General features: G+C 37.3%; 1 protein-coding gene across 1 annotated transcript in view; it reads right to left on the reverse strand.

Annotated features, from left to right (window-relative positions):
- Positions 1 to 25,119, reverse strand: part of ctnna2 (catenin (cadherin-associated protein), alpha 2) — a 539,090-nt gene that overhangs the window by 421,484 nt on the left and 92,487 nt on the right. The window contains exons 4-6 of the mRNA XM_017709467.2: positions 10,027 to 10,193; positions 7,798 to 7,917; positions 5,142 to 5,408 (exon numbers count right to left, since the gene is read on the reverse strand). Coding sequence (XP_017564956.2) covers positions 5,142 to 5,408; positions 7,798 to 7,917; positions 10,027 to 10,193 — 554 coding nt within the window. The remainder of the gene's footprint in view (positions 1 to 5,141; positions 5,409 to 7,797; positions 7,918 to 10,026; positions 10,194 to 25,119) is intronic.

Raw genomic sequence — 25,119 nt, forward strand, 5'->3', positions numbered from 1 at the left:
AGCTCCTTTTGCACTCCTTTTGCTTTTTCACCAAGAAGCTTTGAGGTGTAGCACTGTAAACCACTATTTCCGTCTGTTTATTTTAAAGTGAGTTTGGAGCCTTTTTTGTGTGTCAGCCTCAAATAGGCTTTAAATGATTCCAACTAGGAACCAACTGTGATGAATGAATCTGCCCTCCTTTTTCCCCTTTTCCCTCACATAATCCAGCCTGGCTTTTTCAGTGGAGTTTAAATACAGCTTGTGGAGCTGTTTTAAAGCAAATCCTGTCATCCAATTATTCTCATCTGGCTCCACATCAAGACAGAGTTTGAGGAAGATTTTCGAGTTTTTGCTTGCTTCAAGCCACATGAGACAAATGGACTAACAGTAATCTTCACCTAGCACCATGGGGAAAAAATTAAATGATCATTTTCACAGCACAAAAATGGTCACAGACAGTTCTGAAGGGGAGGTTAACAAAGAAAGCTACCCAGTGACAGTGGTATTAACTAAAGCTAAGCTACAAAATACTGTGCAACAACTTGAAATAATCATTAAAAAGTTGAGGTACAATAAAATAAAAGTAATTCTGTTAAAGATATGTATAAATAAATCTAAACACTATAAGCTTCAATGTATCCAAAATCATGAACAGAGCTCCAGATGGTTCTAAAAGGACAGGGAAAACTGAATGAACTTAACATGAATTAAGTTATTGTAAAAGAACCATCCAAATGCACACCGGCTCGTTTGCCTCGCTTCTGCCTCCTTGCACATCGCTTATGGCCAGCAGGCTCACGCAGCACTGTGGATCGTAGCAGGCCTAGCTCACGCAGCACTTCCCGCAGTTTGCTTGGCAGCAGAGATTGTGGCTGATTTCTCAGCTCTAGCATGCTCTAGCTATAGTAGATGCCGGTACTGGTTGAAACAGTCACGATATATAGTTTTGGTCGGGTTACACGACAGACAGTAAACAAAAATAGCAAAAAAGCACCGTTTTGCTATTCCCAAAGTGGCCGCTGCAGCTACTCGCCGCACCACTGTTTCTGTATAGCTGTGAGAATATTGCATGGTTTTGATCTCATACTCATACTTTGATCTCATAAGCCGTCTCTGTAGACCACTGACCGCAGGAATCACCACTGAAGCTACTCCAAGGAGTTCACTTGTCGAGTTTTACATCTAGTTGGAGTATTTTGGCTGGCTGAGTTGGAGCCAGCCAAACTCCTGTTTGTCAAAGACTTGTACTAAATATTTGCACAGACCATTGTGTGTGGACTAAGCCTATTATTTCAACTCTAAAAGCCCTCTACCTGATTCACATACTACATGAAATGCAGCCCTTTTTACATATCTCGGTCTACAGACAATTATGAACAAAGCTATTTCATTCAAAACAACATGCTGGGCACCCAAGTACCGAGAAAAAATGCTGAGAAACTTGACCTTCGACACTGTGCAGTGAAACTAAAACCAGGTGGGATGAACATGGGTAGGACAATATGGTCTCTCTACCTATTTTCACCTATTTCACAAAGACAAAAAAAAAAAAATAAAAAAAAATCAATGCACTGCCATTTATACCTTGCAGTTCTATTCAGCTAACCCAAATAAATTAGCTATACAGCTAATAAAGGTGCATACACAAACTGGAGCACCAAATATGCTGGGTTTTACCACCATTTTGCTAGCCTATGTGTCTCTACTCATATTGGAGAAGTGGTTGTGAGTGTGCGCATTAAAAAAAAAAAAAGCATACGCCTAGTGTGAATCTGTCAAGATGGATGGTTTAAAGTGACAATGACTTTGCATTTGACTGTCATGACATCACAAACCCTTCTCTGTGAAAGCAGACCCTCATTCACTGCTAACTTGAGTCGTTTGTTCATTAGTTTGGCATACGCCACACTAGGCCTACATCTCATGGTATCTAGTGGTGCATTTTTTGAGTACGTCCCTAATCAACAATTTGATGAAAAATGTAGAATCTGCATTTTCAGTAATATCCAATCTGCAGATAAATGTCTAAAACAATTCTATGTTGCATAGAGGTGGACTTTAAAATGACAGAGAAAGCAATGTGACATTAAATTTAGGGACAGATAAGTAGACAAAAATTCTTACATATACACAGCATATAAAAGCATTGTGTACTATGAAGTGCAGAAAACAGCTATGATTAAAACAACATCACCAAAACCTGAACAATGTTATTCTTGACAATAATCTGTTTACTTAGAGTTTAGCCATGTAGCTTTACATAATTCATTGCTACTTAGAAAGCTGAGTTATTAAGGATTTATCAGCACAGTTGAATATCTAATAATTTATTTAATTATGTTCAAATTATATGAACAATGTGATGAGGCTGTGTAAAGAGTACTGTAACTAAATACCATGAATAAACTGATACAGCATGGAGAGTCTGAATGTTACTAGATAAACTGACAAACAGTGAGACTGCACTAGTTAATCCAAACTGACCACAAGCTAGAAGCTTCCCTAACATAAAGCACCAACACCAGCAGGTATAGCAGCTGCAGTAACTCATGCATGGCAGAAAAGGCCTCTGGCATTCAGACAATGACACCAGCTGTCCATCTGAGGTGGAGATACAGCGAGCTCCAGAGGCAAAGTGAAAATTTACAGAGCAGACGTTCAAAACCATTCTAAGTAACAGATTTCCATGCCAATAACAATACAACTAATTACAAATTATGAGAAAAATGTTGTGTATTTATTTGCTCTTTCTTTCTCTCTCACCCTCCCCTTCTCTTGTGCATACACACTCCATCTTGCTCTCTCCAACTCTCTCTTTCTCTCTCTCTGTTTTCTCTTTCTCCCTCCAGCTTGCAGCCAATGAATCGGAACATGTGTTTGACTGACAGCAGAGTGCAGGCTGTGCATTTGTCTCCACTGTGCTTGGTTCAGGGCTCCAGTAAAACCACTTTAGGTTCTGCCCTGCTGACATTTACACAGACATGGGCAATTAAAATTTGCCCAAAAAGATGGGTCAAAGCAGTGGGGAGAAAAAAAAACCCACTGAGCAGAAAAGCTTTTGGCAAGTAGCTCATGCTGCTCCGAAGGCCACAAGCAATGTTCGCTGAAGAACCATGGAGTAGTGGCACAAGTACGAAGGTACACAAACAACTACACTATATTTGTACAGCAGGGCAGGCTATGCTAGGAAAACAAGTGAAGAAATGGTGAAGAGAGCAAGTTATGCAAATGCCATACACCCATTTAGAATCTCCCAAAATTGTGATAAAGAAATCCACTGATGTACCATTCATGTAATAAATACAGATGTGATCTGATAGGAAGCCAAAGAATCTGAATTGGCCAGCAAGTGGATTTTGAAAAAATCCCACTAAAAATAAAACTATAATATAACACTATAACCCAAAATAATTTGCCAAATTTAAAACAGTAACAAATGAAATAAGGATTTTTTTTTTAAAAGATTTAAATATAAATCTTTATATCCATTCTACATTTATTTACAAGTACCCCTTTTTAGTATGTTATGGTTTATTTGCAGCCACTAGATGGCAGCCTCTCCATACTCCATTTGATAAAGCCTATCACAGCCACTCCAGAGGATGTCAATGCCCAGCTGCCTTTAGATTCACTCCATAGTTAAATATTCACAGGAGCATAAAAAACAAAAGTGGCAGCAGTGTAGGAAGACAACATGGGTCAAAGGGACGGTCATTAAAGAGCACTTTTTATGTATGTAGAATGCACATGTACAATGCTTGTGCAACCGCCTTCAAATAGACACTGTCTTTGAACATTGAGTGATTCACAACTGAGGAAAAACTAGAGATGCATTTGGAGTCTTTGACACTGACATTGCACAGTGACAAGAGGAGTGACGAGGGTTTCTTGGCTGAATTCTGAACAGCTCTATGCTTGGACTACCTGTTACTAACTGTTATTCAATTACATTTCATGAAACAACAAATACTTTTCAGAACCCCATTTCCAAAACAATTGGGGTGCTGCATAAAATCTATGCAAGATCATACAATGATGTGCAAATTATTTAAATATTATACTTCATAAAAAATAGTAATAGTACAAAGACAACACATCAAATATATTTGGCCATTTTGAATTTGATGCCAGCAATATGTTTTTAAAAATTGGGGCAGTGGAAACAAAAGACTTTTGAAGTTGCATAATGCTTAAAAAAAAACAGCTGGAGAAATATCAAACTACTAACAAGATTAACTGGTAACAGGTCAGTAACATGACTGACTACAAAAAGACCATCCCAGACCATTCCATAGGCAAAGACAGGGACGGGTTCACTACTCTGAAAATGACTGCATGTAAACTGCCAAAGAACTTACGCATTTCATCATCTATACATCATAATTTAACAAAGGGAATCAGAGGATCTAGTGAAATTTCTGTATGCAAGAGACAAAGCCGAAAACCAATACTAGCTGTTTATGAACATCTGGCCCTTGGGCGGCACTTCATTAAAAACAGACGCAATTCTGTGGTGAACATCATTGCATAGCCTTGCGTTCTGTTTTTTTGTACATTTTGCTCTGCATCCTGATGTTTTTGGAAACAAGTTTGTAAATGAAATCAGATTTTGGAACTATTATAGGCAATTAAATTCATACCAATTATTGAAATAAAATACTTTTGCCAGTCAAGGCGGAAGTTCCATTCTAAAATATTGTATGGCCCACTGGACTAAAATGTATGGCAAAATGAGACTGCAGTTTTAAGTAATACTACTTACCCTATCTAAAACATATATATATATATATATATATATATATATATATATATATATATATATATATATATATATACATATACATATATATATATATATATATATGAACACGTACATTATGTGGGCACAGACAGAGAGATGCACAGATTAAGTATTTATCCACTTTAAATATCATATGAAGTAATAAAGTGTCTAAGTTATTTCATTCCAGATAAAAGGCAGACTGATGTTCATATAAATGCCTGAATACTGTGGAGGAGAATTGTTTTTTATTGCAGCTATAATAAGTGACACAATAGTGCACATTAATTGGCAAACAAGATGTGCTAATTTTAAGTAAGTGGCTACAGTGAAGGACATTACGGAGGCAACTCTGAGGAACAAATCTCATTAATGAACTTACATCAAATTCATTCAGCGCAGCTGCTAGTTCTCCAATGCCGGCATGCCCATGCTTCTCTTCAGTAGGTGAGGTGGCCTGTGCGGCGCTGGAGATGCCCCCAATAGCCTCCTGGACCTGTTTGAAGACATAGTCGCGATTTGCACGGGTGGCAGCCACGTCTGGGTGGCGGAGGAAGGCCTGTGAGGCTGTGTACAGCATGGTGGCATTCTTCTTCAGAGCACCGCGGGCAGCTGCCATCTCATCCCTGCAGTGAGGGTCCTTCAGTTCCTGAAGAGTACACATTTCAGAACTTCAAATACTTGGCCTACAGGACCCGACTATTTCACTACTGTTTGAACATCAACCACATCTTCATCTCCAGAATTACTGATTAAACCAATTAACAATAAGCACTTTGCAATAAAAGTTGGGATGTGGGCACACGCTCGCTCAGAAACGATCACAGTGTATTTAACATTAAAGGCAGCACAGAGCTTCTTTAATAGAGATAGCAAACACAGTAAAACAGGGAAAGCTCCAGTACATGCTGAAACACTTTACCGCACAACACGGACATGCAAATGGCCCAAGTACTCTGGCAGCAGATTTTAATGAGTTAAAGGGGATGAAAACAAAGTACATAAACGTCTTGTCAGTGAGATGCTAGATTTCACAGGGATATTCCAAGTTAGACCACATTTTAGCACATTTGGCCTGCATTTATTTTGCTTTAGCTTTTCTCCATATTACATAGGTTTTCTTTATATCCCTTCCTACTTTAAACAACGCTTAGTTATTCTTAAACAGGCTGCCGCACTACAGACAATTACCACTGAGGTCCATCAAGGTCTATAAGAGCAGCACATTATATAAAGTTTACCCAGACTGAAACTGTTTTCCTGGAATGTTGTTCAAATGACTTGATGTGTAAATGAAAGAGGAACAATTTTTTTCAATAGATTATCATTAAATTTTGTTTATTGTAAGCCTATCATATTGTCTTTCAGAGAATGGAATTTTATTGAGTTTCCAGTTACTGTTATTTGGGATTAGGCAGGGTTAAGATAAAATGTAGGTGGGCTACAGAGGGTTGTGCTAGGCCACTATCAATTTTAGACCAAAATTTAAGCTTACACACACACACACACACACACACACACACACACACACTACATATCCCCACTGAGCAAATGATCTTATCCACAAAACATGCAAACACTGGAAACCAAACAGACACAGAGCCAATCATTTTTTACCAAATAAATACAAATATAGCCCATGATGATGAGGGCAGTGTTTTGTTTATTTATTTTTCAGTAATATTTAATTAATTTATTTATTTTATAAATTCCCATCACACAAAGACTGAGTCATCAGACAGACACAGATGTGTTCATCAGTAATGAGTGGCTCAGTTAGCAAAGCTTGTCCATCTCTTTAGTGAAATGATTACTGTCAAGTAAACAATCTACAGTTCCATCATCACCGCTGTTGGTAGAATTATACAGCCTGTCACACAGCATCATACAAAACACTTCTATGCTACACAGAATGTATCACAAAGAGAGCTCAATTTTACATTGATATATATTTAATGAAATTTAATTAAATAAAACTGCATTATTTATCCCATTTAGTATCAGTTTACTGCCTCTTCACAAACTCACGATTTTCAAACTGAATGAAAGGTGAAAAGTGTCTGATGAAGTAACATACCATTATGCTGTTGATCTAGAAGACTGATTGCCTTTCTCTATGTTTTGCGGCAAGAAAATGAACAGAGCTTGAACCTGGCAAGTGGCAATACGCATGGACACCGAATGCTGCTTCCAGTGTGCATACTTTCATTAAAAACAATGGTTTTGAATTTGGGTTTTTTTGGTGGCTAGCAGGATCGTGATGAGAGCATCTTGGGACAACCCTATGAATTGTTCAGCTAAACGTGGGTAGGACTGTAGAGTTATTAAAGTGGGAACAAAGTGTGTGTGAAATCTACACCAATCCAATACCTCGTCAAGGTGGAGCTCAAGGTCTGGGCACAGTTGTGCACTCAACAACACGGAAGAAAAGCATTTAAATGTGTGTCACATGGGCAGAGAACACATTACATGCATTAAAAATGAATGAGAAAACAGTTCTGATAGCTAGCAATAGCATTTTGCTAGCTAGCTGGACTCCCTTATGTTATTGATTACTCTGGACGGTACACAAGTACATACCACAGAAACCTGGGGCCAAGTTTTAGAGGAGGCGTACTTAATACAGCACCAAAGGTTTAACAAGTTGTCTCTGGACATGTATCCTCATTATGAGACTAATTAATAACTAAGAACGTTTTATGCAGAAAACCAAAGTAGAAACTTTATCCTGTTTTTTTGTTGTCAGCACTTAACCCAAGGTGTTTTAGGTGTTATGTTGTTATTCTGTTGTTGTTGTTGTTGTTATCATCTCTGGGCCAAAACATTTCAACATGTGTTTTTAACAATGGTTTGGAGGAGAAAGCTGCTCTTTGTACCAAAGACGATGCTTTAATGAACATGAAGCTGAAATATCTGTTTTATATAACCTTCATATGCTATTTTTTTTTTCTTATTGTAAATTCAAATTTCTAAAGAAGGCCACATGTCCCCAAATTTCTGATGGTCAGTGTACATAATGTGATGGGTGTAATATATACCTGCTGTCTTCGAGCAGCCACATAATTCAGCTTGACCATCTCTTTTCCAAACTCCTTAAAGCGGTTGGCCAGGTCCTGTTCATTGTTGGCATTCTTCACAGCCTCAAGAGCCTCCTCCACCTGACACACATACATACAGGCGCAAACACACACACACACACACACACACACACACACACACACACACACACACACACACACACACACACACACACACACGACAATTAGGATTTAAATGTATTACCTTTGGGGAAAAAAGAGTGTGCAAAGTCCAACTCATTGCTTGATGAAGATTAGTGGCTTTAAATGTACCTTTACTTTCTCTCTTAAAAAGGTGAGCATTAATCCTGTGTCAAAGTAGTTCCTGAATGAATGATTTTCTGTTGATTGCACTTGAAGCCCATTCTGCTAATTATTATTCTCATTACTAATCATTTTCATGAATATTTTGACTAAAAATAATAAGAGAGTCAAGTGTGTTTTTACTGGTCCATTCGTTACACTTTTTACACTATTTAAATGACAGATGCAACGTTTTGTTCAGACAGCAACAGAAAGCATAGTTCATGCAACAAGATCAGTGAAAGTATTTGGTGATATTGCCCACATTAAATATTATACAAATTAAAAACATGAAATATATCACGGCATCATGGTATGAAATTATATTCCTCGAGTACTCTTGAGTATATTCCATTCCTCATGAGTGCTGGTAGTCCATGCTAAAATAATGATTTACAAACATGACACAACTTGTTTTATGTGAACAGGTTTGTTTGTCATGCTTTTTTTTAAATGACACAAAGTATCGAAAACATTAAGCAGACACAAAGCCAGAAACAAAAATCTATGTAATCAAACCTTTTCTGTTAGTGCAATCAATAACTTCATACAATTTCTTGTTCAGTACAGTAGGAGGTAATGTGCACTTTTAACTTGCTAGGTGGGGTGAGAGAAGAAATCTAGCCATTGACCCATAAGAGCACAAACGAGTAAAAAGGGAATGAATATGGAGAAAATATTCCTTTGCTTTTCTTAAATCAATGATGTGAAGCGATTAAAATAAACATTATCATTTTGCCAACATTTCCAGAAAAGAAACATAGTATTTATGTATTTTTTTTATTTTTATTATAAACTGCTCTTTCAAACAATCCAAGTTATCCAGCAAACAGCCATTGTAGTTTTTTGTTACCTGTCATAAAAATCACAAAAATAAAAATAATGAAATCTCAGGAAACTTTAGTTTATTAGACTCAGAGCTGCACAAGGAGGCACCCTGTAGTAGATTCATGTGCAGCTTAATTTATATGCTAATGCACAGGTAAGGAGTTTGGGGTGGATCAGAAGAGCTCAGATCAGGAGTTGAACAGACAGGGCAGGAGGAAGCTTCAGAGAGAGAGGTAGAGCCTCAAACAGTGCCTGGGATGACTGAAAGAGGGCTTTACATACCCACAGTGCCCTTCAGATGCAAGGAAAAGTCAGAGGGAGGGAGAGAGAGAGAGCTGTGAGTGAAGAGGGCATTGAGGTATCTTTGAAGCTTGTGTGAATGGAAAGGGAGGTAGGCAGAGATTGAGTCAAGAACCAAACAGAGAAGCCTCCCAGAAAAAGCTACCATAATATTAAGACCTGAAGTTGTCTTTAGAAGGCAAACTTAAGTTTGTAGGGAAGATTCCAGTTATGAAAAAAGCAATGTATTTAAGAATGTATTTATTAAAGAATTAAATAATGTATTTATTTAACCTTTTTGTTAGTTAACCATTATTATCAAAGGTTTGACCTTCAAATACTTACTTTAGTACAGTAGGTGATTATGTGCACTTTTAATTTGCTGGATTGGAAGGGAGAGGAAATCTAGCGATTTAACAGCAACTCATAACAGCAAAAACTAGTGTGACACTTTGGAGAGCTAGCTAGTTAAGTTCTGTGTTGAAACGATGGAGAGTTAAAAGGTAATGGCTATGAAGAAAATATCTTGCTATCTAGCGTAGAATTCCTTGGCGTTTCTTAAATCAGTGATGTGAACCAATTAAAAAAAAAACTGCTTCTTCAGGGCTTAAAACCCTAGATAAGCATTATGAAACACATATGAACATTAATAATAATCCATTTTAAATGATAAAGAGAACTACATAAAGATAAGATTCTGGCCACATTGTCCAGCTATAGCTGTGAACAGAGGAAAAACAGTGACCAAAAAAAAAAAAAAAAAGAGGAAAAATGTCATACGATTTTGAGATGGGCCAGGAGCCTCATGACATCAGCCATGTCTGCGAGGATGAGGAGGCGAGTGACAGCAGACAGCAGAGCGCGAGCAGCACGGACCATCGTGCCCCGCTTCACTGAGGAACAGGGGTCATCTGCAAACTCAGAGGAGGCCACACGCATCGTCTCACCTGCAAAAGAGCAAAAACACACACCGAACACTGTCAACAACGGGACTAGGCAGAGGTTGATTTGTGGAATTTGTAGGATTTGGATTAGGGATGCAGTGAAGTGGAATTTCTGGGGTGACCACTAATTAATACCTTATTGTGGCCAATAATACCATTAATAATATCAAGCATTCATTTTACTTTCTGCTGGTTAAATTAAATCTAATCCACATGTAAATTTTTTATGGAATTTTCAGCAGACACATTTAGCTGAGCATGTGACCTTCCATATTGTAGGGCTGTGGAATTTTCCACTCTGCAAACCAGGGCCGAGTTTCCTGAAAGCATCTTAGCACAAAGATGATTCAATAGTAGTAGAGCAAGCGTCACACTGAACACACTGTACTAGTTAAGATGATGTTAACACCAAGGTTAAGATCTCTCCCTTCTTTGGTGCAGACTAATCAAACTTTGACAGTTTCTATCCACACTTGGGTGCGCACCCAAGAATTACAGTCTGTCAAAATGTGTGGGCCTCAGTCCACTTTCAAGGAATCCCTGGTTCAGCTCACTGCCTGTGAGAATGCATTTTTAAAATGCTTTACATCAAACACGTCAATTCTTCAGAGCATTCCTTCCTCCTCCTCTAGAAGCATATCAGTGCTTTAGCCTAATATCTGCTTTAACATCTGACTTTTATAGATATTGTTGCCATATGTGCCATATTGTTCTTGCAGCAAGAGACTGCTATCAATGGCAGACAACCAAAACATTTTGACCAAAGCTTAATAATTTGCCAGAAAGACTGCGGATCGTAATGCTGATAGCTTGGGTCAGCTACTGGTGACCATCATGCTTTCTAATGAGTAAAATAAATATATCAACAACATTTTAGATAAATCTGGATTTTATACAGTGACAGAATGATGAAAATAATATTAAACTAGTAACTTGTACTTATAGAACAGTAATACAGTGAAGCAGTACACCTACACTGAAAGTAACAGAGCATCAGTATTCCCACCAAATTCTTGACTTATTGTGTATTATTCAGTTCTCTTCAGCTGTTAAAATGTGAAAGACACTGAACCAAATAATAAAGTGTCAGAATAATCCTCTAATGTGGATATTAGCAATCAAACTAGGTGGAAAAACAGCCCACATCTTTTGCAAAACTGGATGCTGTTTTGTATATTGAAAGAAACGGAAATGCCGATCACCCGTAACTACAAGTGCATCAATGCATGAGCAATCACAAACAGGGCACCATGTTTTCTCCTACAATTATCAACTTTAATACTGATATCAGACAAACAACAACAACAACAACAACAACAAGAAAACAATAACAAGAACATTAATAAGAATAATAGTGATAACACTACTACTACTACTAATAATAATGTTGCTATTTATTACCAAATATATAGGTCACCTATAGCATGTGTACCCCTAGTTCAATGTTTGTTATTTTTTTGCTTCAATTCTTCAGTTTTTTACTTAAATAAACATGTTTAATATTGAACTGACAACATTTTGTCAGTTGACAGAAACACACACACACACACACACACAGAAGTAACTATCCTGTAGCGAACCTTTATTAACAAATGTCTGTATGCTTTACTACTCTTTCTAGAAGCCATTCAAAGCATGAATGTTAATCAATACACCTGCTTATTGGACAGGAAAATTATATATATATATATATATATATATATATGAGCGGTGTATCATACAAAATTCTACAATAAAACACTACTTTTTTTTTTTTTACCACTTCAAAACAACTCATCAGATACCATCAAATGTGAAAACGCATTTGATGCACAACATTATTTGCCCTTGGTGGAAAAAAGAAAAAGAAAAAAACTCTCACTCTGAGCTTTGGCAACCTGTGCACTTCACCAGCAGTTCTCACAATACGATTAAATAAAACCACAATTTCCTCTCAAACAACACTGTCAAACTTTCTGAGGTTTTAATTGGAGTGAAAAGCAAACAGGAGAGGACCAGAAGACCTTGGTGCTTAGAACAAATACATGCATCACACACACACACATCTAGCAGAGTCTTGTCACCTTGGTAACACTCGTGTCTTAAGAAATGTCAGTCAAAGGCCAAGAAGAGATCTCATTCATCACCACAAAGAAGGGTTGGATGGGAGCAGGATCAGCTTTAAATACAGACCAGAATGTTCCACTAGTCTGAGGGAACACAATGTAAAATACTACAATGTTTGTAGGATTCAAAAAACGAGTGTTTTATTAAACATCCAGCATAATTTGAATTTAAAAAAATTTAAATATAATAAAACATAGCTCAAAAATCACTTTACAATCTTAACTGACATCTCTCAGTCCAACACTTCTACTCTGCAACAACACTGAAGCAGAACTAATACAACAATGTGTGCAGGAAGAAATGAGTGAAACAGACACCACCTGCACATATTGTGCAGTACAATACTCTTTAAAACATTATGCACCTTTTATGACAACATCTTACTGCTGGATAAGCATCCAGGGAAGGCTGGTATGGCCAGACGACAGGCTTGATTTGCTAGGCTAGCTTTCGCTTGGTCGTTAGTATTCTCTAGGTAAGTTGCCCTGAATCAAAAACAGATCACTGAGGAACATCTTTTTATCAAAGCTTTGTGGGTAATAACTACAACAGCCTTGTAATTAGAATATGCATGAATAGAGATGGGCGAAATGGCCAACAATGTAATCACGATAAACAAAATTCATACTGTTTGATATTGATACATATCAAGATAACTGTCAAATCATTATTTCTTTTAAGTTTCAAGGCTGATTTATGCTCCTTAATGGTTAATTGCTGTGTTAAACTATCCTTTATACTCAGAGCATGACAAACACTCTCCAAACAGTGGAAAATTTCACATATCTGTCATGGCAGAAATGATTTAAAGCTGTTAAAGCTTGTTAGGATGTACAGAAAGAGAGTGAGCAGTTACGCCGCTTATCTCGTCACACACAGATTGGAACAGGAGAACAGATTGCTGATTGCTCCACTCAAACAGGGAATGTATAACTCCACGTTTTAGACGCTGCTGAAGTATATTTGACGACTCATTTTACTCATTGTCCTCATCACCCTCTCTAATTATGTCGAAAAACCCTCTCCTGGCGACAGCAGAGTAGTGTCGTTTTCCTTACAGTAGAGGGCTTTTGCTTCAACATGGAAGTGTGAGAATGGTGCATTATATCAAAAATGTATTTCTTATTGTTCTATTGAGGAAGGTTATATTGCGATAATTATCGATTTCATTTTAACGCCCAGCCCTATGCATTACCCAAGATAATTGCCTAATTCATGCTGAAAGAGGATAATTTTGATAAGAATTCATTGGCCTATAAGTAGGTATAAGAAAGCTATTCACATACATTGTACATGTATATTGTGTGTCCACAAGAGCAAGGTTAACTTACTTAGAAAGAGAATTTAATACATTTAGGGGTTTAAACCTTAGAAATTACTGTTATAGTTTGTGACAATAAAAGCATGGAGTAATTTTGCATTCATTAATCCACATTTACAGATCACTGAAAAAAATTCAGACAAAAGCGCAGACTATACATTTTCGATGGATGCCACATTTGTGTCTGAAAACAAAATGATCTGAATCTTATTTTATGAACTCATTTTGAAAAGTTATGTTGTACATGCAGGTTTGTTTTGTGGAAAGTAAACACATACTTGTCAAGGAACATCGTAAGGCAAGTTTACTAATAAAGCACATTTCATACACAAAGGCAATTTAATGTGCTTCAGATAAATAAAAGCAAAAGAAACATGAAAGGCAAAAACAAAGACAAAGTGCTTAAGAGCAAAAAACAACATAAGATAAAATCGTGAAAAAACAATTAAAAGAAAAGCATGAAGTACATTAAGTAGAATAAAAAAAACATAAAAGGGAATTAAAGTATTTGTTATTAAAATTAATAAAATGAATTAAAATGGTTAAAATTTGCTCATTAAGTGCAGCAAAAACAGAGTGCCAAGAACTGATCTCTGGGAGAATCAGCATGTCACAGCCACCTTAACAGATTCACAAATAACAGGTCCCAATCCAGAAAGCCTCGCAGCCATGAAACATCATCTCTCAAGGTCCAGGCCGCATCACAGCTGTCATGTAGTGTCACCCAAACAGTCAACCCAAGAAGCCTCTGAGCCACAGGTGAAAAAAAAAAAACTCTCAGCCACTATCTCAGAGGACATGATGGCAAACTCTGCAACCAGCAAGGAAACAGCACATACACAAAACAATACAAAACAAACGGAAAAACAAAGTGGCAGCCATATTGTGCCACGGTACTTACAATTATGCACCCACATACATAATGTTATGGACCTGATCTATGTTAATGCAAAGCAGAGGTCAGTGGTGTCCAAGTTGCAGAGTGAAATATGGATGAAGCAAAAACAACACAGAATTAAAGCAAAAATGGAAATACACTGCATTAAAGTAGTGAAATACAATACACTACTACCAGGACTTGAGAGTTCAGAATTGACCCACAGACAACATAGACAACACTCCAAATACCCAGAAGATAACAGTGACTAACCTACACAAAAAAAGACAAAAAACAAACAAAAAACATCCGACACAGAAAATTCGATCTGTGCCCAATTACCAAACACACACACACACACACACACACACACACACACACACACACACACACACACACACAGTGTGTATATAATGCAGCCCTGAGTAAGATCACCACCATGAGACAGACAGGAACTGTAGTTCTGTGCATGCTCACTCATCACATTCTGTTCTAAACTGCTTATTGGATTTAGTAGCTTAACATTTTGTCATATTTATTTATTTGCTCATTTGTTTGTTATATTTTGGGTGTTTACAAACACAGATAAAGTACTGATTTAATGAATTTAGTGCACACACTTTCAACAGCATTTCTCGATTTGTTTCAATAAGCTGTAAGTGAGAAATAATGAATTTTTTACAACATGCTTTTGTTACTGTTGATAATTGCTTCTCCTTCTAAGGTATAACGTAAGAGATGCAAACTCCTCTACTGGGACCGCAAGTGTATTACAGGCAACAACCTGGAACTGGAGCAGTGGGAATATCACTGTCTGCAGCTCTTCAATGAAAAGCATTAAGTTAATCCATATATCATACAGGAAGCCCACTCTGCAGCATGCAGAGCTTTTCTACATGTACACATTCTTGGGTGAGCAGAGCTGGCTGGCTGAGTGAGATTAGGCAAAGCCTGGTTGGGAAATCAGCATGGGTAATTGAATCAGGATAAGGACACTGAGAGACAACAGAAAGAGCCACCGATGAGGGCTACGCTTTCACTGAGTGACCTTCAATGAGTGCATCATGGAGAGGAGAGAGAGAGAGAGAGAGAGAGAGAGAGAGAGAGAGAGACAGGCCTAAGCCTAACTTTATTCAACATTTTAATATTTAATATTAATTAACTGGCCACAACCTTAGAGTGCTCTGCAGCACCTGGTCTCACTTTACATGACTCAATCAAGTTGAAATGAAGTTGCAGCTCTATGCAGATGTCCTGGTATTACTGTCCCGCAAGGAGCAGGGCCTACAGCAGAACCTGAACCTGCTAGAGAAGTACTGCCTAATTTTAGAGATTAGTTCAACTGGAAACTTCAATCCAGCAGTTAATGAGCTGAGAGAGAAAGCGTGTAAGGCACTATATGCAATCAAACGACAAGATCGCATTCAAATACCAATTCACTTGGCTCAAATTATTTCCATCTGTTATAGAACCAATTCTGCTGCATGGCATTGAGGTATGGGAGCCACTCTCAAGTCTAAATTTGACCTCTGTAACAAAGATCCATGGAAAAAAAAAAAAAAAAAAAAAAAAAAAATCAAGCACAATTTTGTGAAAGTGTAAGGGCACAAGAAAACAACAACAACTGTATTTGCGGAACTGAATTAGGCCAATATCCATTGCTTCTGATGGAGGTTGTGTAATGGTAGGGAATGTTTTACTTTGGGACTGTTAATACAAATCAATCATCACTTGAATACTACAGCCTTTTAAGAGCATTGTTGCCAACCATATGCATGTCCATAATCTTCTAATAGCTACTTACAGCATGATAACGCAATTATGTTACAGCATGTCGCAAAGCAAAAGTCATCTCAAACTGGTTTCATAAACATAATGAGTCCAATGTTCTCCAGTAGCCTTCTCAAACACCTGATCTGAGTCCAATATAACACTTTTGAGATGTGGTAGAACCACAGATGCATTACATCAGAAAAGTGCACTTTAAAAATCTGGAAGGAATTGCCCTTCAATTATGTCAACATGGGCCAGAATCCCAAAGAAATGTTGGCAACATCTTGTAAAGTCCATGCCACAAAGAACGACGGCTGTTCTGAGAGTCAAGGGACGCCCTACCAAGTATTAGTATAGTGTTGCTTATAAAGTGCTTGGTGAGCGCAGAGATGATTTTACAAATGTTCAATTATTCCTCCAAGTATCTGAAAGAAGAAAGCCTGGTACAGTTACAAAGGAGTAGAGGCAGCATGTTCCAAAGCTGAAAAGCAATGGCGTTAAAAGGTATCTTTCAATGCGAGTGTGTATGTGGGCCACTTTTGTGTGTGTGTGTGTGTGTGTGTGGCTTATTCCTCTCAATGTAATTAAATGACAGAATGCCAGCTATTCTTAAACATTCCTCGCCACATTTCTTGGGGACAATGAAATGTCAGAGCATTCTTTAGGCTCTCCATATTCTTCTGAACGTTTTCTCTTACACATCACCAGAGAGGCGTATTAGCTTTTCTCCTTTTTCTGCAAAGCTGCACTCTCGAGTCATCTCTGAAAAGCATATTTTATTCCAGCGACTGAAACAAACAACCTCAACCAACTGCACCTTCACTTATTGGCCATAATACAATGAATTGTATTAATGACCCATTGCAGGACTGCTAATGATTAATGTAACAGATGCTCTTCATGTTAAAGGAAGATGAAAGGGAGGTGACCGTGTATGCAGAATGCAGACTCAGCAGCAGCATACACATCACCCAGACACAACCACCTCCCATTCAATGAAAGCCATGCTCCCTGTTCCTCCTAATTGAATCTGGACTGAGCAGATTTCCTGCCGCTCCCCAGGCTTGGAGCCCATCTCAAGGTCAGCTGGGCCTGGACGATAAGGGCCAAGGAGTAACTTGATCGATCATGCTGTGTTGTGAAGCAAAGAGTTCCTATTAGTTGGGGCAGGTCATTTTCATGCTTACAGTCGCACACCAACAGTGTTATGTGAATATACACACACACATGCACACGCAGGCATATGCACATGCACACACACATTTATACTGCATTAAATGTCAGTCATTATATTGCACATTTACAATGAACCCTTCTGAGAAAAGCATGTAGTTGACAATCCATTCTGCGAATTTGGCGCTAACCCCTTAAACTTAAATACACCACCCAAGGAGTTACTGTGCATGCATTTCCATGTTAAATACACTAAGAACGAACAAGTAGTATCAATCTATCGCCAAAAAGCATGACCTGTGTATATTATACATTTATGCCCAATAAAGGTGAGATGAGTCTTCTTTTATTGTTGAATGCACAGTGATTTTTTTTCCAGGTTAGTGAACAAATTACATTATGTAACAGGAACAAAGCACATTAATAAACAATTCTGTAAATGTGCCTGTTTAGCCAATGTGGCTTGGGATAACTGTAACTGCTTACTGTTTTGTTTAATCCAGACAACAATAAAACATACCTGATGTATGAATTCTATTCCTATAAATACTTAGGACATTTAGCTTGTGACATACTAAATAATGCAATTATGAATGTTCAACTTGCAGTAAAACATTCTTTATTAAATACATGCAATAATGGCACTTAGAAATTACATTTAGCAAAAAACTAAATGTTTTAGGTTGTCCCCTGCTCTGATAATGAATGATCAGTTTATCTCATGAAGGTAATGTAGTTTGTTTTCCACTATCCTGTGAGTGAATAAAAGAACAAATGATTAACCAACCTATTAGAATGCAGGATAAATAAAACTGCTAATTATTAAATGAAATGGCCTTGCAGGTAGTGTATGATTGCTGAATGGATTTACATGCTGGCATCCACATGCTAAGCTGTAGAAGCTACATGTGTGGCACTAAAGAGTTGTATATAACATTCAGCAAGAAAATATTAAACAAAATACTGCTTTAGAATTGTCTGGGTGTGGTCCTACTATTATTTTGCATAGGCATGACTGACATCCCTCTGTCCAAAGCACCAACACTACCAGCCTGCTACATTAATGAGGCAGAACTTAACACAATTCAAGCAGAGAGAAAGGTGTGAAATTAACACTACAGGTGGTGTAGTAGATTCCACTGTGTGTTAATGGATTATTAAAACCACCCAGATTTATGTGGCTATATCTTAAAACAGGTAAGCTTCTTATTCACATTACTGCTGGAAGTGCATCCTGTGAATGTTCATGTGGAAAGAGGAATGAATGAACAGATGGGCAAACTAACAAACAAACGATCAGATGAACAAACTAAAGAACGAATGGTTATACAAACAAACAAAAAACACAAACAAAATGCAGACAGATGAACTAACTTAGCAAAGCAGAAGGAGCCACGCAAGCCTTGTAATTGGTAACAGTACTGCTTATATGAGCACAACTCAAGATTAGGACTGCTTAGTTTCTAAAGAAAGAGGAGAATATTGCCAAAATACATTGGCCATTTCAGGCCATTTCACACATTTTTATATGTGTACTTCAATACATGAAAATGGCTCCAGGCTTTTCCAAACAGTAGCACACGGCAGAAAACAATGTGCGTACAAATGTGTGCTGCAGTTAGGAGAGAACTGTTTGACACAATAAGTCAGTAAGACAAATTGATGAGATAGCGACTGCATCCTGACTCAACATCTCTTTTTCGCTGGGGCAATGGCAGGATCGCTCTCTCTTTCTCGAACACACACACATACATGCCACATACAGCAACACCTGCTCTTTCTTCTACCTAGGCGTAATGGCCTTTATGGGAGAAGATCAAGCTGCTAATGCCACATGACCACGAGCATCTCTGGTTCTAGTGAAGGGGGAGGACAAGGGCTGTATCACCACGGTTTGATGTTGTGGGAATGCCATACCTTTATTTTGCTTTGATTCACAAGCTTTCTCTTTGTTCCCTTTCATTTTCTTTTTTTCTCTCACTCCTGCTCCTGATCGATCACTACAAACAAGCAACGTCATTACTGCAAGCACCTCCGCTGCTAACGAGATGGAAATAATGAACAACAACAGGAAGATGAAGTTATTTTCTTTAGATTGAACTTGCTGTACACAAATGTTGACCTTGAACGTTGTCTTCTCTGTCTTACTGTCTATTGTTCTTTTCTGTTCTTACTGTGTTCTGTTTGGATTTGTATAGTTTATTGCCTATATTTATTTTATATACTGACTTCTGCACTGTTATCACCTCATCAGCTTGAGTCTTGATATCTCATGTTAAATATAAGGGATGTGAATTCTGACTTGGCGTCTGTAAAGTTTACTGCCTAATATTAATATTTTGTAGTTTTTACTCATAATACACAAACACACTCTGGTGTACTTGCACCAAAATCAGCTGAACAAAGACAATAAGTTGTGTATATAAATATGTTTTATTGTTCAAAAATAGCTTTTGGCCACCGCGTGTTAAATGTCTAGCTTTTCATGTCCAACAAGTCCTGCATAAGCAATTGGAGGTTGCCAAATCTCATGAGCTAATAAGATAACATTAAACCTAGAAATAACTTGGGCAGATAGTGATGACGCATGAGCTTTTATACAAGATATTTCTCCTCTGTGAACAATGTGTCCACATGGTGAGGTAACACTGATAACATGCTCATGTTAAGGCACTCAAGCTCTGCAGGATGATATCCTATACTTTACAGCTCTGTTGAAACTTAACAGTGTTGCCTGGACTTTGGATTGTACATCACCTACTCCTTCTACCAAATGTAGCATCATGTTCCGGAAGAATGGCACTGACTGTGATGAAAAAGCAATGACAAGATTTACTTGACTTATACAGAAGCGTACTGCAAAACTCAACAAAGTAAAATATTTAAAAGGACAATGTATCCTTATATTTTTAACTTCTCTCCCATTTATGAGATTTTGTCTCATAAGATTCAAAGAAGACATTTTCATTGCATAATCTCAGTACGTCTTAGTACTGAAATTTCATCTACACGCTTTATGACTGAGCTTCATGTTTCAATTACATTTTTAAAAAATTGTAAAAGCATAATTTCAAAGTGGAAGGATGTGTGTCACATGGTTACACAATAACAGTGTCTATGCAATAAAACAAATGGAAAAAGCAAACATCATTACTGAATACATTTTTCGTGTCCAAGTTATTTTCTTTATAGACCTATTCAACAATCCCTCTTCTACGTGAAACAATTTTTAGTGCATCCATATAAAATTCATTTTATTTTTCCCCCCAACAGGCTAAAAATGCCACGTAGGTTCAACCGTCCCCATATATGTTTATAATGTAGATAAATAAAATAGTATGGTATGATTTTACATTTGAAAACTTTAAAATATCATGAAACCATGAAACCACTATTTCAAAAACAAGATTTTCTACGAGTGTCTAAGTAGATGCCTGTTTAATCTGAAATTAGTCTAAAAAGTAGGGATTAGGGGGCACAGACAGTAAATTAAACTGTGTAACCAGACCAGCACAGTTATGAGAACTGAAATAGGCCATTAAAAGCTTTAATAACATCAACCTTATTTTAACATAAGATGCATATCGTGTCCCATTTATATATTTTTTTGTCATTTGTGTTATTTGTTATTGATATATGAGTGAAAATTTGACATTTTCTTTTGAAATTTACACATGATGTGCTTCCACAAGTTAAGAGCAGCAGAAAGTTTCAGCAGTGGCTACTAAGGCAAGAGCCAGACGCAGCAGAAGGGCAGATTGAGTGAGTCTCTGTAGATCAAGCGACCTCCAGTTCACAGAAGGTTAATGAACAGATGTTGGAAACACGTTTCCCTGCATTCTGAATCAAGCAAACTTTCTCTTGGTTCTTTCAATAATATAAGTCCAGAGCAGTGGTTCCCAAATTTTTTTACAGTCCCATACCCACTCAGACATTAAACGTCCTGTTGCATACCCCCTTTCTATCCTTATACATGACAAAAATCAATCCAACTTATATGTTTATGATATGATAACACACCAAATGTACATTCACAGAAAAATAAACAGTAAATGGTCACTGGGGTCATACGTCACACAGTACACAGCAGACATTTTTGTTATTGTTCATAGCAAAACAAATAATAATTAAATAAATAATGTTTCTGTACTTCTGTATTATAGGTGTGGGGCACTAGAGTTCCTGTCAGAGCTCAAAGAAGCAGACGACAGTAGCTAACATCCTCTGCTCAGAATTTAACAGCTCTACAAACACAAACAAAATGCTAACAGCTACGCACTCATCACAGCAGTTACAAATACAAATAACTACAACTGCGATCAAAATCGTAACTGAGAAAGTGAAACTAACGCAATTAAAAGGCTAATAAGCATCACACAGACCTTAACAGCTAGTAAACAATATTCATTCATGCACACAGCAGTTCATGATTAACTGAATGAACTGAAAGTAAAACATTTTCTTCTCTAATACAATTTTCTATGATGAAATTATATTGAATTATTGTTCTTAATGTCCATATGCTGGAAGATATTTGTATCACTCATATCAGGGATATACCTGTGCAACTGTGCTGATTAAATGAAATTAAAGGAAGATTAATGTACTCCCAGCGTTATTCGCCATACTCCTAGGGTTGAGATATCCGTTTGGGAATCGCTGGTTTAGAGTTTTCTATTGTTTTGCTGTACTATTGCGCATTTTAACTGCACAGACAATTATGTGAATTACGTTTATGTTAAAATTGCATTTCTTGCTGTTAGCTGCTCGTGCAACGCTGCTAGAACCACATAAAAATTACATTCACTCATGACTCGTGCAAAAACAAAATACTGCAGTAACATCCTGCTTTACTCTTAAACTGTTAACCAATGTTAACAGAAACAGCTTATTTAAAGCTGAGAAAAGGAGACAATATGTGCACATTAGAGTATTTCAAATTGTATTATATGTCTCTGACATGACAAAGTAGTAACGGCAAGTACTTTTATTTTCAAATAAACAACAGTTTCTATCTGAAAAGTCGGGTTTATATATGAGGGTGCTATAGGCAACCCTTTCTGTTTAACAAGTCTACTAAAAAAATTAAGCACACAGCTAAACATAGTAGCGTCCGGGACCACTTTTCGAGAGAACGACAGCACAACAACAATGAACCATACTTAACCATATAAACAATACCTTATCCATGTGCTTTGAGAGAAGGTGTAATGTATGGAGGTGCGAAAAAAATGATACATGGGTGTGATGGTGGTGGTACATGGGGGAGGTGGAAGGCGACAGCTTTTAAGAACTACTGAGTATACTGAGCCAAAACTAGACCTAGTCATGGAATTGACTTTTTTTTATTTTTATTTTTTTTTATTTGGCTGGTTATAAGTAGTACATATAACTTTGGAACTTGAGAAAACTTTCAGTAGCTTATCACTGTATAATACAGCCATTTTATCAGCTTTTAACTTTCAATATCTATTCACATTAAATTCCACAGTCTATACAATTTTGGTGCATCGTGTGCATACGTCAAGTATTTTACCATGGCTGCAAATGCAGCCATCATTGCCACTTCAGCGTCGGAACGGTATCATATTTGACACTTCGATAGTCACCATTCTTGATTTTAGGCTTTTTCAGCTCATGGTTAATTGCCAGTGAAGGATGCCCACTTACGGTCAAAAGAATTTGCCTAAATTTACATTTCTTCCATGCACTCACAAAAAATTTCACTGCATTTTAAAGTAACTAACAGTCAGTCATATCTTACCTAAATTCAATCAGTTTTATTCAGTAAATCAGTTTATTATATAAAACAGACAATTAATTAAATCAGCACCACCAAATAAGTTTTAAAGGATTCAGATTGGGATTGAGGAGGAAGACAAATAAAACCTTGGGGCACCCCTAAAAATATTACACTATGATTGGAGGCAGAAAGAGCTCCAACTCCACAAGAGGACATTGCCAAAGGATCAGAGAAGTGAATAGAGCAAAATGCTAATGCAGCATTTAATGAGCCTGTTTGTGTGTCCCCCTATTGAAACAATAACAAAGGAAAAATGTAAGCAATTTCCTCCTCAGTGCTCTGCCCACAAAAAAGCGACAGTGATACAAGAGGAACCCACTGGCACTCTGGCTAATTCAAAGACTAGACAAGCAGGCAATGCAGATATATAGGGGGCATTATTCCTCTTTTTCTAATCTCTAATGGAGACATTAAAGAGCTGGTTGTTTTCTGATTAACTTCTCATTATGCAAAAACAACTTGGCAACACAAGAAAACAAAGTGACCATATCTTTATGTGGCTTTCCTATTGCATTCTTCCTCCCCTCCCCTAAATCCTGTTCTCTTATGCTCTCAGGCCATTTTTCTGACAGTCAGCCATAATGGCACATGGCATATGCAGTTGAAAACTAAGGGTACTACTGCAGACAGCCTAAACCACTGACTTGTGAGCATGCTCCACTGAAGGTTATTTAACTTGACTAGAACCAATTATCGGACCAATTAAACACTTGCATTAAGAGGGGTCAAGCCTAAAGCCAAAGACAGTACAAGGACCATTACAAGTAAACAAGAAGGTCAGTCCCATCAGTAGATCAGAGAAGGGTAAAGAATAGAGACAGAGACAGCAGGGCATGTAAAAAGACAGCTGAGACAAAGAACAGACAGCCAAAAGAGAGGAAATAGATAATGTTAAATAAAAAAAAAACAGGTCTAAGGAAATACTATTTTTAAACAGCTTTATTTATTAGTATTCATTATACTTCAATATACAGCTACATATAGGTTCATGGATTATAAAATACACAATACAGCAGCTTTAGCCATCAGAAGTGATTATATGTAATGGCACAGCAAAGCATATGCTTTTGAATTATAAAATAAACAATGTGGCCAAAAGTATATGGACCCTTTGAATTAGTGGGTTCATCTATTTCAGCATCATCCACTGCACAAATGTAAAATCAAGCATACAGCCATGCAATCTCCATTGACAAACACTGGCAGAAAATTTTATTTCAAGAAAGAGCTCAGTAAATTGGCACATTGTCACTGTCACAGGATACCACCATTCCAATAAGGCAATTTTGTCAAATTTCTGCCCTCCTAGAGCTGCCTGGGACAACTGTTACTGTTACTGTTAATGTGAAGTGGAAACATCTAGGAGCAGCAACAACCAACACATGCACAGAATAGCGTGTAAAAATCATTTGTGCTCGGCTGCAGCACTCACTAGTGACTTCCAAACTGCCTCTGGAAGCAACAGCAACACATTAACTTTTTGTTAGAAGCTTCATGAATCGCTGTTGGTTCCTTTTCAGAGATTCAAGATGTTTGTCATATGCACAGCAGAACAGGCAGTTACACTGTGCAATGAAATTCTTACTTTGCTGTTTCTCCATTCACCAAATATAATCTTAATATAATCTTAAAAGAAAATAGAAAAAAATAAAAAAAAAGGAACAACACTAAAAACAGTAGTAAAAAGTACAGTTTTATGTGCAAAGTTGAAAGAAAAATGAAAGTTATATGTGCAAGTATGTAGAGCAGCTGTTTCAGGCCAAATAATGGCGAGCGACAACTGGAGTGGTGTAAAGCACACTGTGCCACTGGACTCTGAACCAGTGGAAATGCAGTTTTGAGTGATGAATCTGGCATTTGCGAGTCTGATGGACAA

The sequence above is a fragment of the Pygocentrus nattereri genome, chromosome 22 (genome assembly GCF_015220715.1).
Source record: "Pygocentrus nattereri isolate fPygNat1 chromosome 22, fPygNat1.pri, whole genome shotgun sequence".
NCBI lineage: Eukaryota > Metazoa > Chordata > Actinopteri > Characiformes > Serrasalmidae > Pygocentrus > Pygocentrus nattereri.